Source organism: Parus major, chromosome 3 (genome assembly GCF_001522545.3).
Source record: "Parus major isolate Abel chromosome 3, Parus_major1.1, whole genome shotgun sequence".
Lineage (NCBI taxonomy): Eukaryota > Metazoa > Chordata > Aves > Passeriformes > Paridae > Parus > Parus major.
Window position 1 is genome coordinate 44,859,495 of NC_031770.1, and position 16,777 is coordinate 44,876,271.

The 16,777-nt window shown below is 36.3% G+C and overlaps 1 protein-coding gene across 6 annotated transcripts in view; it reads left to right on the plus strand.

The window, feature by feature from the left end:
• RYR2 (ryanodine receptor 2) overlaps nucleotides 1-16,777 on the plus strand; it is a 378,942-nt gene that overhangs the window by 127,343 nt on the left and 234,822 nt on the right. For 4 of the 6 annotated variants that reach the window (XM_019006059.2, XM_019006061.2, XM_015621997.3 and 1 more), the window contains exon 4: nucleotides 8,646-8,666. The exons of the other annotated variants lie outside the window; for them this stretch is intronic. In XM_019006059.2, the coding sequence (XP_018861604.1) occupies nucleotides 8,646-8,666 (21 nt within the window). The remainder of the gene's footprint in view (nucleotides 1-8,645; nucleotides 8,667-16,777) is intronic. 6 annotated transcript variants of the gene reach the window in all.

Consider the following 16,777-nt stretch of genomic DNA (forward strand, 5'->3'; position numbering starts at 1 on the left):
AGCTCAGATGTCTGACCCTACCTGGTTTGCAGAGTCCTTTCTCAACTCATGTATGCCATGGCATGAGCTGAGGGGAGAAATAGCACATGCAATAAGCTTTCTACTGAGATTTCTTCGGAAATTCCAGTAACTTTTCCAACTTCTCCCAGTGAAATTCTGATTATTTTCATATATGACTTCAAGATTTTATTGGTTTGATGTAAAAAAATAAAGAAAAATAATGCCTTAACACATGGATCTAAATGCTTAAGAAAGAGATTAATGAAATAAACTGTTTTGTGGATCTCCATGGTTAAAATTGATCATTTCTGCTTGTTACCGTTTATCAGTGAAGTACAAAAATTATTTTGTTTCATGCTAAAATATTTTTCTCTCATCTTATTCTTCCTCTTTCTTTTTTCACCCTAGCATCTTAGTCACAATGTCTTTTACCACAGGCCACTCTTTGAAACCTTTTGTGTCTAGGATATGATAGTGTTTAGGGGCTTTCCACATAACTTGACATGGAAATCTCTTGAGGATTTGAAGGCTACAAATATAGCTGTTGGTTTAAATATAGTAGAGTAGGAAGCATTTTCTAAATTCTTTCTTACATGCTTATTCTGCTTGTATTTAAAGCAGTTAAATACTTCCTTTTTTTTTGTCTAACTGCATTTTATAAAGGCAAATTTCCTTTATTTTGCTTCCTGGTTCTGGGTAGATTTTCTGTTTCCATCAGGTTTTTGTTTTTCTTTTGGTTTACTGGATCACTTCAAACTGAGAATAAGACTGGACTAATCAAGAACTCAGATTCAGAGAGACAACTATGAGGGAACTGTATTGTAGTTGGAATTTGAAAAGAGCTTCTTGAAATTGGGATTGTGAAAGTGATTATTAAAGGGAGTGATGCAAATACATAGCATTCACTCATGTCTAAGTGAACACTTCAATATGTGAGGAAGTGCTCAGCTAAAAGTTTCATTTGTTCTGCAGCTTGGCATAACCAAATAAATAGACAGACTACTATTGAGTTAATTATCTTTCTAATATAAACCTGACACTGATTTTTGCACTGATTTTAGACTACAACAATTAAAAACGGGAATATTTTTTTAAGCATTGATATAAATTTTTTTTTCTTTTTTCATTAATTTATTTTTCCCTTAAAATTAATACATTTCCTTTATTTATGCTGTTATTTCTGGATCTGCTGCATAATTTTCCACATCTTGTGAGATTGTTTGTTTCTATACATTGTTTTCTCCTTCCTGTTACTAACAGGAGATCTTCACATTGGAGCAGAACTGATTGACTAGTATGCTGCCTGCTTCTTGACACTAGTATCCATCATTTCTTTCCTTCCTTAGTAACATTACTTCTAGAATGTCTGCATTTTCTTCCAAATACCACAATCTTTTCCTTGCCCTCCTCCTCCTGCCCTCCACCCCCCCATCCAATTACATTAGAGAAATACTAAAATGGATACAGAATAACTCAGACAACATGAGAAAATAGCCATCAAACAAAGATAATTTGTTTAAAAGTCTCAGTAATGTTGTGGTAAAGCATTGTAATTAAGGCTAGGAGTTTTTCAGACTTGTGCATTCATAAATCTATGTCAGACCTTATTAGGAGAATGAAAGCATTTGATTGCACATGTTGTGTGTGAAATCTAAGCTGAAGTGTTTCTGTAATATGAAAAAATTTAATTTCACAACCTCTACTCCAATAGTTGACAACTTCATTTTTCAGGAAAATGCTGTCTACAAGATACCCATCAGTTAGGCAACGTTCTAGCTAAATTGCATCATGAGCTTATTAACTCCCATCTAATCATCCAGTCATGGCTGATTAATCACTCCTCCTGGCGCCTTGTTTTATTAAAATCTGTTTTCTGTGCCACTGACCAGCAAACTGCTGTCTAATTTCATGTGTGGGATAGTCTTTGCAGTGGATTAAAGTGAACCCTTTATCTTCTGATCTGAAGGGCTGTGTGAAGGAATCATCACATGCAAGTGTCTTGCATGTAAAATTATCCCTCTGTGTTTAAGGGATAGAGAAAATGTGCATTTTCTCACAGAGCTGAAAAGCTTTCCTGTGCTTCTAAGGCAGAATGGAGCCATTTTGGGATAGAAATGCAACTGTAGCTGGTGGATTTTTGAATATTCAAATCACCTATCTCCAACTGTGGCACTCTGAATTCATTAATTACTTTGTATTAGTAAGCAGCAAGATAACAGGGAGAGCTGGCAGCTTTGTCATTTTCTCAGCATGGGAGGAGGGCGAAAGTAATTTCATCTCTCATGCCAGCGGAAAGAGGTAACGCCTCCCATTTCTTTTAATAAGTGCTGTGTATGTTAATGAATAAGCCAAGTTACCAAGGTGCTTCCTTAAAAAAAGTATGAAGATTGGCAGTTAAACGCACTCTTGACAATTTAAGCTCTCTGATTCACACTACAGTAGCCTGGTTAATAACCTATTAGAAAGCTAACAGCAGCTGTGAATATGACAGGCTGAAAATGTTTTCAGGTTTGCCAGAAGAACCCCCACATGTAGGAAGGAAGAGTCAGAAGTGAACCAGAGGTTTCTTGATATAGCAAACCAGAGCTGTTTTATTTCCTAGTACTGACCAGAAAGTTTTCTTAATTAAACTTCTGAGCAAAAAGGCGAAGTTGTAGCTTCTTTATTTCTATACTTTGAGTTTTCTGATTCATCTAAGGATTGTCTACAGGTACCAGTCATAACTCTCTGAAATAACAAAATGCAGTCATTTTCTTAAGAAATTATTTGGCTAAGTCTTTATCAGATGGTGGTGTGTCATAAAGAGGGAGTTGCTTCATCCAACAACATTAGCTTGTACTTACTGCAAGATCTGCCGTCCAAAACTTGAGTTTACATGGCCTAAGTGCTTCTTACTGCAAAGAGAGGAAGTGACAGAAAGAAGAAGAAGGAGAGGAAGAGGATCTCAGTGTTTAATGCAGTGTGGGTTTTTGTATCATGTAGATGGATTTACATATTTTCTACCAGTGAAAACTGTATGAAAAGATGAGATGGTTTAGAGGCTTGTTCTACTTAAAATACTGACTAATCACAGCTATTTCAGAGATGCCGTATTGCAAATAGGAGCGGGAAGTAAAACAGTGGGGAAAAAAAGCATGGAGCTTTTACAGAGAAACACGTATTGTCATTTTCTCCTCAGTGCACCTTTTATTTAGCATCAGAAGTGATTGTTAGCAGGCCATTTCAAATAAGGCAAAAAAAGAGTACGGCTTGGCTTTGATCAACTGCTCCTTGATCAACTGCAAGTGCTGGAAAAGATCAAGAGTGGCAGGCACAGTGTTTTTGCGCTCTGCTTATCCTCAGGGTCAAGCAAGGACAGGAATAAAATCATGATCCATTCCAAATCTTAGAATTGTGACATGCAAATACTTGAGGCCTGGCACATGGTCTCTTTAGTGTGTGCACTGTGTTTGGGATTAGAATGTAAGGTGTGAAAGCAAACATTTTTATTATCCTAGACAAGTTTCCTATTTTGGAGGTGGATAGCAGCAAGCCTTACCATGACCCTTGGAGTGCTAATGTGCTCAAAGTTTTCTTTCTAGGGTGATGGTCAGTAAAAAAAATGATGCTGGGGGAAGAGAAATCACTTTTGTTTCTACTCAGTAACATTTTATGATCTAAGTTGCATGCAGAGAAGCAATTGAACCAAACAGACATGAAAGCACAGCTCTTGAAGTGTCTTGAAGACAAAAGTCTACACTGGAAGACAACCCTAAGCTGGTAGAGAAGGCATATCATCAATTAGCTTGTTAAGTTTTAAATTCAGGATGTCAAAGGTGTCTATGAAGCTAATCAAGTGTTGTAATAGAAGTAAGGAATAAAATTCAATTTGAAATCTAGTTCAATTCTACTTATTTTCACTTTGCTTACCTTTATTAAAGTTTTAGACAAAGATTTTGTTATATGTCCTCAATTTCCACAACAGAGAAATGAAAAAAAATATGCAATTTTTGAAATAAGAGTTTGGCTCAGAAAAATGAGTTTCAATGCAAGGGAAGATATAACAACTACTAGTGGATGCTATACATTTCTTCATTGAGATTTCAGTCACGATCCCATCTGTGGATCATGGCAATATATTATAAGTATCATGGCAGTTCTCATAAATAGTTGTAGAGAATGTGATTAGCCATAGCCAGCTGAGATTCTTCTATACACTGTGAAATAAAATTCCTTGGTGTTTTTGTGTGCTGCTCAAGAAGATGAAAGGAAACAGAATACAGAAGCCAGAATTAGGAATGGGAGGTTGTTCTCATAGCTTAAAGTAGCTTACTTTGCAGCTTTTGCACTTGTAATTAATGCCTCTGTATTAATGGATATTCAGCACATGTTCTATGAGCTTGATTTTTGTCAAATTTAAAAAATGAGTTTGTGAATGACTCCTCATAGTGCCAACAAGATCCCTCTTTATTTCTCTTTATTTAGTTCATGGCTCCTTATGGCAAGAGAAAGCAAGGGTAGTGGAATAATATTCCTGCTCTTTTATGCCTGCTTAATGTAGTTCTGGGTATCTGCAGTGCTTGGGAAAAGTGATGAAAAAACCAGCTTCACAGTTTGGATTAAATACATTTAAAACAAAAATTTGACTGAAAAGATTCGAGTTCTGATGTGCCTCTGAAGAGAAGTCATCAAGTGCAGATCACTCTGAAGTTTCTGGATTAGCACAGCAGTAAATTATTAGGTTTTGGCTGTATGTTCTTCATTGGGAGTTCTTACTAGAGCTACATGAAATTTTAAGTGAAGTATTAAGACTCTGTACTATGGTGCTCTCTTCTAGTTCAAGAAGGGAAATTATTACATCATTCTAAATGCTGCATTTAGTCTTTTGCTTGATTCTTAGAACAAAACTTGGAATCATTTGGTTTATTTTTATAGCACTACTTGTATGTTTTAGACACGCAGATATATGGGTGCTGTACCATTTTATTATCTACTACTCCCTAGTTTCAAATGTCATAATTTTTACTCATTAACTTATGTTTAATGATTATTGTAATATAAGTAGTTCAGTCACTAAATAAATTCCACAGATATTATATCGTTCAATCTTTTCCTAACTGATGTTCTTATGGCAAGATAATAATTCCTGTACTCAGAATTGTTGTATGGCAGTGTACTGACTAAATTTTGATATCCAGCATTAGACAGGGTCATGTTCTTTTTTTTTTCCCTTTTTTTAAAAAAAAAAATCTTTTGAGTGCCCAAATACATGAGGAAATATTTCTAAGTAGCACACTGCCTTTGAGATATATATGTTTTAATATGGATCCTGCATCCTCTCCTGGAGGAAATGTAAATCCAGATGTTCTTTGGGTAAATAAAAAGAGAAAAATCAGTATATACCTAACTAAAGTTTTTTTTTTTTTTCCAAAGAATGTGACTTAATGGTCAGGAGAGAAGATGAGCTGGATGAATAAAAGTTATTGAGTTCCAGGGATCTGGAATTTTTTGTGACAAGACAAAAATTCCTGTGCTTTATATAAAAAAAAAAATAAATAAAAAAATTTTACTGTTCTTTTAGACTGTGTTTAGCATAATGTATGATTGAAATGAAGCAGTTACTCTGAGATGCCACAGTGAGAGAGAAATTAAGAAGTGACTGCCAGTCCTTGCCTGGTTCTCTCCCAGATTTGCCCTAAACTAGGACACCTCCCATGTCCCCAACCCTTCCTGAGCTTTAAACCTTCCTAGACCAGCTGAAAGTTCTACACCTCCTAACAGGTGGACAACTCAACAATTTACTGAGTTGAGTAATTTATGGTAAGAATAGGTAATTTCAAGTCCAAGGAACATTAAGCACTCCAAAAAACAGAGGTAACAAAATGTGGTCTGGTAGAAGAGAATGTTAGAATATGTTTGTTTGTTTGTGATTTTCTCTGTTTGTTTGTTCAGATTCTGGTGTGTATGTAGATTTTTTGTTTGTTTGTTTTGATAGGTTTTTAGTTATTTTTTAGTTCTCCCCTTGGATTAATGACTAATGCATATATAGCAACAGAAACTTTGAATCTTACTGTTTCCTGAATTTGGATGAGTGCTGGGAAATTCATGGGAAAAGTGTTCCTATGGCTTCTAGTCTTGAAGAGAGACAAAAGATGGAGGTGTCACTGTGAAACGGCATCTGTATTTCGATGTGCTGTGAAGGATTTGCTTGCCTGTTTTCTGAATCATAGCCTAGATCTTAAATACAAGTGCTAGACTGAAGTATCCATTGTTTCATTTCTGCTTATGTGAGCTTTACATTTATTTTGTCTACATTAGGACAATTACTCTTGGATATGTATAATCTTATTTATTTTTGATTTACCTAATCTACATTCCTAGAAATTTCCAGATGAGTAAATATAAGATTCTATCATGCTTATGTCTTTTTGCTCCTCCAAATAGGATGCTAAATGTCCAGGTCATAAGTCTTTCAGAACAGGCTCCAAAAGCAGACAAAATTTTTATTTTTGTTTTGTACAAACAAGTTTTAGAACTTTAGATAAGGTGGTCTGTAAGAAAGGAATATCTTCTTGTGACTTGAGTCACTCAGAGAACTCATGGAAGAATGTGAGGACAGCAGGACCTGGGAGGAAGCTCACAGAAAGGCTATAAAATACAGCTGCAATTTTGAATGGAAGATCTTACTGTGCTGTGCACTGTACCACTCTTGCAGAATCAGATCTTTTTGGATAAATTCATAGTCTTTCCCATGTAGGTGTTAAACTGCACGGGTTGACAAGCTTACATACACTGTTCAAGTGGCTGTCCTGAGACATATTCTCTTTAACCATGAATATACCAATGCAGGATTAGTGTGTGCAGTGTATAAATACTTGGAAAATACCACACATGACTTATGAAGCTAATTGGTGTCTGTTAAAATGAAGTAAATGGACAATTCAGCAATTATAAGGCAATTAATTGTAAAGCTGATAAAGGCTGTTGAGCTTTGATTGGGTTTTTGATTGGGTTCTTTGATAACAGTTGAGGCTGCCTTGTTCATTTACACTGTGGGACAGCAATTTCTTCTCAGAGCAGGGCAATAAAGCATCATCACCTCTTTCTTGCATTGTCACACAGAAAAATCGCTTGTAGTGCTGTTTCCAGAGCATATACAATTTTAACAAAGCAAAAGATGTATCAAAGGCAAGGTAATAAAACTTGTACAGAAATAGAAACTACTTTTAGTTGTTATATAAAATGATAAACAATAATAATTTTACCAATTAATAAATAAAACTCCTTGTACATAAATCTAACTTGGCTATTCCTTACTCCTTTTTATTTAATACAGTGTAGGTGCATTTAGGTTTAAATCATTGCTTACTTTTATAAGTTGCAAGCACCTTTTCAAATAATTTCTTATTTTGTATCTGTTTTAAAATATTTAGCTGTTTTTGAGGAGGCATTTCTGCAGTTATGGTTGATAACAAAAGTCACAGTAAAGATTGCTAAAAAGACAAATAAAGGCAAAACAGAATTTTGTGTACTAGCAGCACTGAACAAAGACATAAAACTACTCTTTATTTGAAATGTATATTAAAAGTGGAGGAAGTTTACCTTGAATGGAGCTATTTTAACAGATGAGACCTAAATACGTGGCCTTTTATTACAGTAATTTCACAAGCAAGTTGACATCTAGATATTACTGGTTTTGAAAATTGCTCCTGCTTTGTACTAAGCTATCTTAAATTATTAAACTTTTATGTGGCATCTGCCAACAAAAGGTCAATATGTGCCTGCAGTAAAACCACTGAAGGCATGATATTCTGCAGCATTCTCTGTGCAAAGTCCAGAGACCAATCTCCAGATATATCTCTCCAGATATACTGCTCTCAGTGCCAGCTATGTATTTATAGGTAGTGGCATGCTAACTGTTCTAGTAGCTGAAATGTGTTCTACTAGATATTCCCAATCATTTCTGAGACTGTAAGATAGTCCAAAGACTTTTTAGAGAGAGTAATTTAAAGTCTGTTTCCTTAATGAGTCCTGAAACAGTTCTGTTAATATAAAACCTTAAGCTTTTGGAGTTATTCTCACTTTCCCCATAGAAGAAATGGATGCCATTTTTATGTGCTGTTTGCTGTTCTTATGCAAGATATTCTCATATGCTGCAGGTTGTAGGGTGAGGCTTTGACAGGTACCCCTAATTTAATCCTTTAATACTTATGGCATTCTTTAAAATGGCAAACCATGAATAGCAGCAGTGAGTTCTTTTCACGTGAGTGAAATCTGCTACTGGCAGAGCTTTACTCAAGAGGAAATGGAGATATGATTTGAAGGATACTGTGTTCTGCATTTTTGACTGGTTGGTACTGAATACAGTGTGGAAATAAGTCAGCATCAGTCTTCCTTTGCTGCCTGTTATCTGATTTTAGATGGACATTTTTTACTTCTAGAACTTGAAGTGCTTTCTACAAATTAAAGACAGAAAGTGAGATATTGGCATTTTAAAGAGAAGATGTCAGGAGAATATCTTCATTACTAGAAGCTATAGAATAGAATAAATTTTCTTTCTTACTAGATACATTTCTGAAAATATGAAATGTTAACTTCAAAATAGACTTTGATGTGCTGTATTTAAAGAAAGAGATTTACTGATTTCTTGCTTTTTCTTTCTACAGCTAGTTGATGTGGAAAAATGGGTATGTGATTCTGTCTTTTATTCACTTGATCCCAAATGTTTCATGTTGCCACTGAGTCTAACCTGTCTGTTTTGATACCCTGTGTGTTCATGACCCTTCAACTTGCACGGCTCAAAAAAAACCAAAAAAGAGAAGTGAATACATGGTCATGTAAAATCTGGTTATTCCTGAATTGTCCTACCAAATTTCATGTTACCACAATGACTTTTATATCTTCAAATTTGAACACAGAATCATGTAATATAAATGTATAATTATTGCCTTTTAGTTTTGAGCCCTGCTGTCTAATGTTATAACTCCATTCTGTAACCCACCCTGTCTTTTCCAGTATAGACACTGTAATCTTAAACTGCATGATAGTAAGATAGTTAATACTAATAAATAATGTGTGATGCTGTGTGTAGCTGTAAATATACAAAATATATTTAGTGATGGAGAACAGCCGCTACAGAGTAAAACAGTATTTCCTAGATCTTAGCAAATAAAGCACAATTTTCTGCTAAATGTGTTGTTAAGGCCTTTCCTAATGTGTCTGTGTATGCCATACATATTTGTTTAGCAATCTGATATAACTCCCCACCGTGGGACATATTTATGTATGTTTTTCTTCAATGTAATCTCTAACACTTGTGTTATGTATGAGTTAGTGGTCATAAAATGTGTGTAGAGTTGTTTGTTCACCTTGAAATTATTAGAGGTCTCTCTGAAAGCTTGGACTATAATAGGTGTCCTTGGTTTCTTAATGCATAGTATGGGCTGCAGACAACCAGAGACAACCTCAGATATCCTATGAAATATGGCCAATAACATAACTATAGCACTGGTCTCATTTTATTTCAGCTAGAAATTATAGAAATTAATCTGTGATTATTACATCTTTATAGTAAGTAGTGACTCAAGTTAGAGCTTGCCTGAAACTCCTGTAGGTAAGTACATTGTTTAAATAGTGGCTTAGATTTCTCAACACCGTTTTTACTGTACTCAAAAATACCTGTGTCATGTCACATAGGGAGACCTTTATAATATTTATGAAACAATAACTGTAATTAAGTATTAATTTTTGCTAATTGTGTCAGTATAACAGTATAATATCCATGTTCTTTGGATCTGGTATTTATGACAACCATCAATTGTTACTAAATTGATTTTAAGTGTTTTTAAGACATACTGATGGTCAGGTTATCTTTTTATTTCATCCAATTTTTAATTACAATTGAGAAAGCTTGGTTATACGTCTTTTAGATTCTGTTGTTTCATTCCTGTGAAGAATTTTGCTATAAAGAGAAAAAAACAGCAATAAAAATCACGTTCAGTACTATACAGACACCTCTCCTCCTAGTGTGCAACGCATGAAATATTATATGCCAGAAGTTTATTGGTGATATTGACATGGCTTATTTTTGACTGAAGTGTTCATAATCTGTTAATGGAAAGTGTAATATTACTTGCATAAATAGGGATCAGAACTGCTATTTTTGTGGTGTTTTTTTCTTTTTTAATTCATAACTTAGTAACATCAAAATCTTCCTTTGGAAAGACTGCTTCATTAAAATATGTCCTTAAACCATTAAAAAAGAATTGGTCCTCATGAGAGCAAAGCTAAACGTGTCATTCCAAGTTACACTGGGTAAAGACTTTTGCTAATAGACAAATTCTACAGTACAGAAAACCTCTCTGATGGGGATGCAGTACACACTGGCTTTACTTCATACATAAAATTATTCTCTCCCAGATGAAGCTTCAGTCTGGCCTGTAAAGCAGCTTTTAAATCCCTCTATAATGGCAGAGTGTTCCCAGGGGGCTTATGGTGGACTGGAGGTGTAATGAATGAATGCAGTAGAAAGCTGGCTGTTGTAAAGCTGCATGGTCACTGAGGCAGACATCTCACTCTGACCCATGTATTTCTTGATAAGCCATTTTCCAGTGCAGAACATGCAAGGTTAATGCCAGTGTGTTTGGTTTTATCTGTCTGTGGAAACCTTAAAGCCCAAGCCCAGAGAGAAGCTGCGTGTCAAATTAATGAGCAAATTAGTAGCTGAACCTTGCTGTAAGCAGTTTCATGCTGTTCAAAGGATAAGCTAAAGTCATTCACTTCTGAGCTGTTCCAGCCTGTAAAGTGTACTAATAAAAGTTTTAGAAGAAATTACTCCAGTTCCTGTGTACTTCTGTCAATTGACTATAATTCTTCTTGTGATTTTGTTCCAAAATCTTGATTCTACTGAAGGGATGTGCTGGCAGTTGAAGCTGGGTACAAATTAAATGGCTTTAAGATACTTGTTGAACTCTTGGCTTCATCCTTTTGTCTCTGAGCAGGTGTGAGTGTGAAGGCTTGCAGGTCTGCTTAAGTGCAGAGTCAAGCAGATTAAAGACATCTTGCCCAATAAAACCTAGTGGAAATAAGGCATGCTGGTTATCATTTCGTATCTGAAAATGGCTTTCTGCTTTTTATAAAACTGCCAAGGTGGGAAACTCCCAGTATTTGATCAAAGGGATTTATTCAATTTGAACCAAAATTTAAAAGACCCTGAATGTATTTTCTTTACAGAGAAAATGACAGTAATGAAGTAAGATGAAACTGAATTAACTCATAGTGACAGGAATTACTTTAATCTTCCTGACATTTTTTGCTCTTTTAATGTGTTTGTGAAATAAGGAAAATAAAGTGTCTGTGAATTAGTAATGTGCTTGAAAATTTGTGATCTCAAGGGAGGTGTTGTATACTTGCATACAACAGGACTAATGTACTCGTAAAAGCACCTGTGTGTCTGCCTTGGCTTTCAGGACAACTGCTTAGCTCTGCAACAGGTCGCAGTGTAAGGATAAGAAATTTTCTTGGGTATCTCTAGCATGTGATAATTTGGCCTTTTTTACACATTTGACTACATCTAGTTGGTAAATTATTTTGAAAATTTAAGAGCCATCCAGAATTGTTGTTTTCAGGAGGGATTACTCTGAAGAGCTTTTTACCTGAAAGGAAATGAAGTGTATTGCTTCTTAAATTCTGAGTGCAAGGTACAAGAATTTTCATGTTTACCCTGGCTGATGGCAAAGCTATGCTAATTATAATATTGAGGGATTGTCTTAAATTTCTGAGGCAGAGAAACCTCTTTCACTGAGGGCAATGGTAATTTTTTTTCTCTTCCCCTCAAGTAGTTACTATGTTAGATCAGTTTTATGCCACTAGTAAAGCTTATTTTCAATTTATTTGGAGAAAAGAAACTTGCAGGGTAAGGAAATGCATTTCAGCCACTTTTCAAAAGAATTGCTTTTGTTACAGAGGCTTCTAAGCTGAGAAATAGTGAATAAATTCTTGCTTTGATAGTGTGGACTGGATAAATACAACAAATGGACTTTGACTAGAGGAAAGAACCTAGGGTTCTTGTAGAGGTTGGAGCCACAAAACAAAGCTTCATCAAGGGAAATGATTCAGGTAATACGTCTTCAATGCTATTAAAATAATGAATTGTACATCAGTACTTTATAATCAGTATGATTTTCAAGCATTAAATGAATTATATAAGGACAATTTTTTCTTATAATTACTTGCTCACAGTTAATTTGCTTAAATATAGATTGATTTTTCATATTACTGTGTGAAAAAATGTTATTTAATCCCCCAATATAAAGAATTTGCATTCAAATTTTAGATGTAAAATAGACTGCAGAGGTGTCTCAATGTAGCAAGTAATATGGGCAGTGTTAACTCAGTTTTATATGCCAAGAACTCAGTTCTAATACATGCCTTGAAGGAAAATGTGAGATAGTACTCTTTGTTGTCAAAGTGAACAGGCATATCAGAATGGAGTGACTATGGAAATGCTTCTTAAAATGCCACATCTACAGTGATAGTTTCAATCACATCTGTAATTCCATTCATAGTGTATTGTATATCTTAGGGGATGCTAATTGCAGCCCAAGTCTAATTCACATCAGCAAAAGAAACTAATACAAACATTTTCTAAGTACATGTTTTAATTTCAAAAGAAATCTGTGTGCAGATTGATTAAAACTTATCTAAATCTAATAGTAGCATTTCCAAATGCATGCTAGGGTTTCTTTGGTGTTTCTCCCTCAGACCCTATTATAGATCTGAGAATTTCAAGCAGTGTTCTATGTAACAATAGTAATTTCGATGAATTACGGCAAACTTTCTCAGTTTGCTTGTTTTCAATACTTGTTGGATAGGTTAGTGTAAAGATCTAATATTTCTGCATAAGCAAATGTAACGCTATAAAAATGGTACAAAAGATGTAGTCAGGAGATGACTTCTAAATGAAAGGATTTTTGGCAACTTTCTTATTAAAAAAAAATCCAAATAAAATAATTTCTCTTTGCATCTAGCCAGAAAGCCCAAGAATTAGGGTGAAGTGATGATAAATTAGAATAGTAAGTGATAAGCTACTGAAAGCTGACCAAGGAGCCAAGGAATATAATGGCTTCAAACAGCTGTGAATATTTACATTAAAAACAAATCCTTAGTGTCCTCAAAAAACCTTCAGTAGATTTTAAATGTCAGTTATTTGCCTTATTTTGAAAAGGAGGAAATAATTAGGAAGATGAATAGAATCACAGGTGTTACATTCTTCAAATACAATGTTTTAAAACTCTGTGAAGGTTTTTTTACTTCTTTTTTAAGTCCTGTTCCAAACCAGTCAGGTATTCCAGCTGCTGAGTGCTCAGTTTAGTTCTTCCATGAGAGTATTTGTTTGAAATTGAGCACTCACATAAGCAGTTGTCCCTGAAAGGTCAGATAGCATATGCAGCTGAAGACTTAATCAGAGGAATATGATTATCCTGTTGTTGGTTACATTGAATTACCAGTTCTACCTCTCAGGATGACTTCTGAAAAAATGGGGCATGAGGGAAACAGCATTAAAAATTAGAGGACAATGATTTCTTTAACAAGTGAAGGAGAAAGTTATATTTTCAGGGCATTTAGTGATCAAATGTGCATTGGTGTCACTTGTACAGGATTTACTGTACTCACTGCTTACTCACTGCCCTCATCCCAGCCACAACAGAGTGCTTTTGCCACTCATTCCTAGTCAGGCTCACTTTGACCTCCAGTACAGTCAGTTGTTGGGATCCCCCTGTCACTGCAGAAATACAAATGGGAATTGAAGGTATTACAACTGTACTTTGGTGTCTACTACAACCTTTTACAATTGTGGGGCTGATGAGCCAGACCATTGGATCCACACAGTCCAGTGTAGTCCAATTGTCCCTTTCATCCAACTTTCTGTGGGGAAGGCCCTTGTAGGCCTAGCATTAGTTTTGACTACTCACTTTTTTGTGATTTTCTTTGTGTTCCTGGAGTTGTCCAGCCAATTCATCCACCTCCAGCATGACTAATTTCCTCAGGCATTGGATACTTTTCTCCATGGTGGTCCATTTGCCTAGGTGATCCACTCTTGAAGGGATACCTTTCTTTCATGTCTGACAGAAGTTGCGTTCATGAACCTAAGGACTTGTACCCCTTTTCCAACCACTTTGTCAATGCTTCGTTAGCTGGAAAGGAATCCCAGCTATTTTGCTTCCTTACCCTCTAATTCCAGGCTCCTGCTCCCATTTTCCCAACAAGGAGAAGCAAAGTGGCAATGGGCTTACCTAGACAGTAGACAGCAGCTGAAATCTTTTCACACATCTCACAGTTCACTCAGGGAAAGAGATCCAGTAGCTGGCATTTGTGAGTTTTTGCTCTTTGCTTTTTCTTCTCCCTTGTCAGTGTCTGCCTCTTCCTCCTCCTGTTCTTGTGATGGCCCTGCTTTGGAGTAGTCAGCTTTGTCCACTTTTTCCTCCTGCTCCCTCTTAGAAGACGCTTTTTCATCCCTTAATAAATGATTTCACTTTTGCTTCCAATATTTATTTTTTGTGTACTGGGAAGACTGATACTGGCATGTGTTGGTTCTTTGGTTCAGCTGCAGTGCCTGTTGTCAGGGTTGGCGGGGTAGCCATAGAGCCTATAATTTTGCCATCAAATCCAGAGACCTTCTCTGCCCCTTGAAGGTATGGAATAATGTTGAACAGGGCTCAGTAGGCCTAAGTGAGGCCTATGATTTGTGTCTTTCTGGAATTGCCAGGATGACAGAATACTTTTCCCAAATATTTTACTAGTTTCTCAGGATTCTGCACTTGTTTCAGAGGTGTAATTCCAAAATGTTGGAGGTGATTACTGTCCTAGGCACTTGCCTATTCTATCCCACACACCCTGTCACTCATCATTATTCAGCCTCAGTGCAGATCTGTGGGTGGTATTCTTAAATAGTTGTTTAACCATAAACAAGACCTGAAACACATTCAGGAGCCCTAGCAATAGGAACATGCTGGTTTGAATTTCCTGAGGATGTTCGGTATTCTCAAGCACTGTTGTAATTAGCCTGGAGAAGATGGAGGAGAGTATCTCCCCCATAGATTGGCTCTCATTGAAGTAAAGATAAAAGGTGTACTTATTACTAGTTTCCAGTAGATGGTTCCTGGAAAAGAAGAGATGGTGTCAGTGCTGAATACAAACTCCAGTTTAGTCTCACAACACTCAATTTTATCCTATCCTAATGCAGTTTTATAAAAAACAACTAAGTAATGGACTTAATCCAGCCCCCAGAGGTGCTAAACAGCACAGCAGAGGTCATACACCACAAGATGTTACCTAGTTCAACTTTGAGAACATATACAGCAGCTGTAAGAAAGATGGCCTTTTTATCAAAGCCTGTTGTGATGGGATGGGGGTGGTGGTTTTAATCTTGATAAAGGTTCATTCTGTACTAGATGTAAAGAAGTTTTTTATGATGAGAGTGGTGAGACACTGAAGCAGGTTGCCCAAAGAGGTGGTGGATGCCCCATCCCTGGAAACATTCAAAGTGAGGTTTGATGAAGGTCTGAGCAACCTGTTCTAGTTGAAGATGGCCCCCACATCTCATTGTGGGGGTTTGGACTAGATGATCTGTAAAGGTCCCCTACAACCCAAAACACTCTATGATTCTACATTTCCATGGACTCTGAGAGCAAATAAATCAACATTGTGACCAGAGACTAATAAACTAATAAAATTAATGCTTATAAATAACTTTTTTAGTCAGATATATTGTTATCTTAACCCTTTGTGCCCTATTTTGGGCTCCAGAAAGGACTGGTGGGATTTAAATCTGCAGCCTGTTAAAGACTACACTGCTAGGTCACTGCCTCCTCAACCACCAATAGGATGAGGGCAAGAATTGAGAGAAAAAAAATTTAAGATTTGTGGGTTAAGATAAGGACAGCTTAATAGGACAGAAAACAAAATATTAATAATCATAATGAAAAAAGAATTAGGATATTCAAAGCAAGTGATGCACAGTGCAATTGCTCACCACTTACCAACTGATGCCCCGCCAGTTCCTGAGCAGTGGCCCCAGGCCAGCTTTCTCCCCAGTTTGTATACACAGCATGACTCTAGATGGTGTGGAGTATCTCTTTGGCCACTTTGGGTTGGCTGTTCCAGCTATGTCTCCTCCCAGCTTCTTGTGCCTTCCAGCCTACTCCCTGGCAGGTTGATAAGAGAACCTGAAAAGTCCTTGACTTAGTATAAACACTGCTTAGCAGCAGCTAAGTGTCAGTGTTACTGACACTGTTCTCTTCCTAAATTCAAAACACAGCCCTGTGCCAGCCCCTAGGAAGAAAGTTAGCTCTGTCCCAGACAAAACCAGGACAGGAAGTTAGAATTACTTTAAGAAATTTGAAATGATGTGTTTTCTATGTTTAATTTTTATATATGCATTCTGAATTGCTAATTTTAGTCTGGAAACTCATGTAGCACAATTGTCCTGAGACACAGAGAGCAAGTGTTCAGGAGCAGAAGGTCCTTCCCTCTGCTGAGAATGAGTTTAAGAAATTTCTTGTGTAACAAGCCTGTTGGTGAAGTACATAATTTCTGCTGGTTTTTTTCTTTCTCTCTTTTTTTTCCCAAGCTGAGAGTTAATGTTTTTCGAAGTAAACATTCTCCTTTAGCTAAGAAGAGATTTAAAGGTCTAAAAACCTTGGAGGGTGTTCTTGCAGAACAGTATGACAGGAGTGTCCAGAACCCTCTGTGCTGACCATTTGCCTGCAGCTGTGGCCCTCACAGGTCATGATCTGTA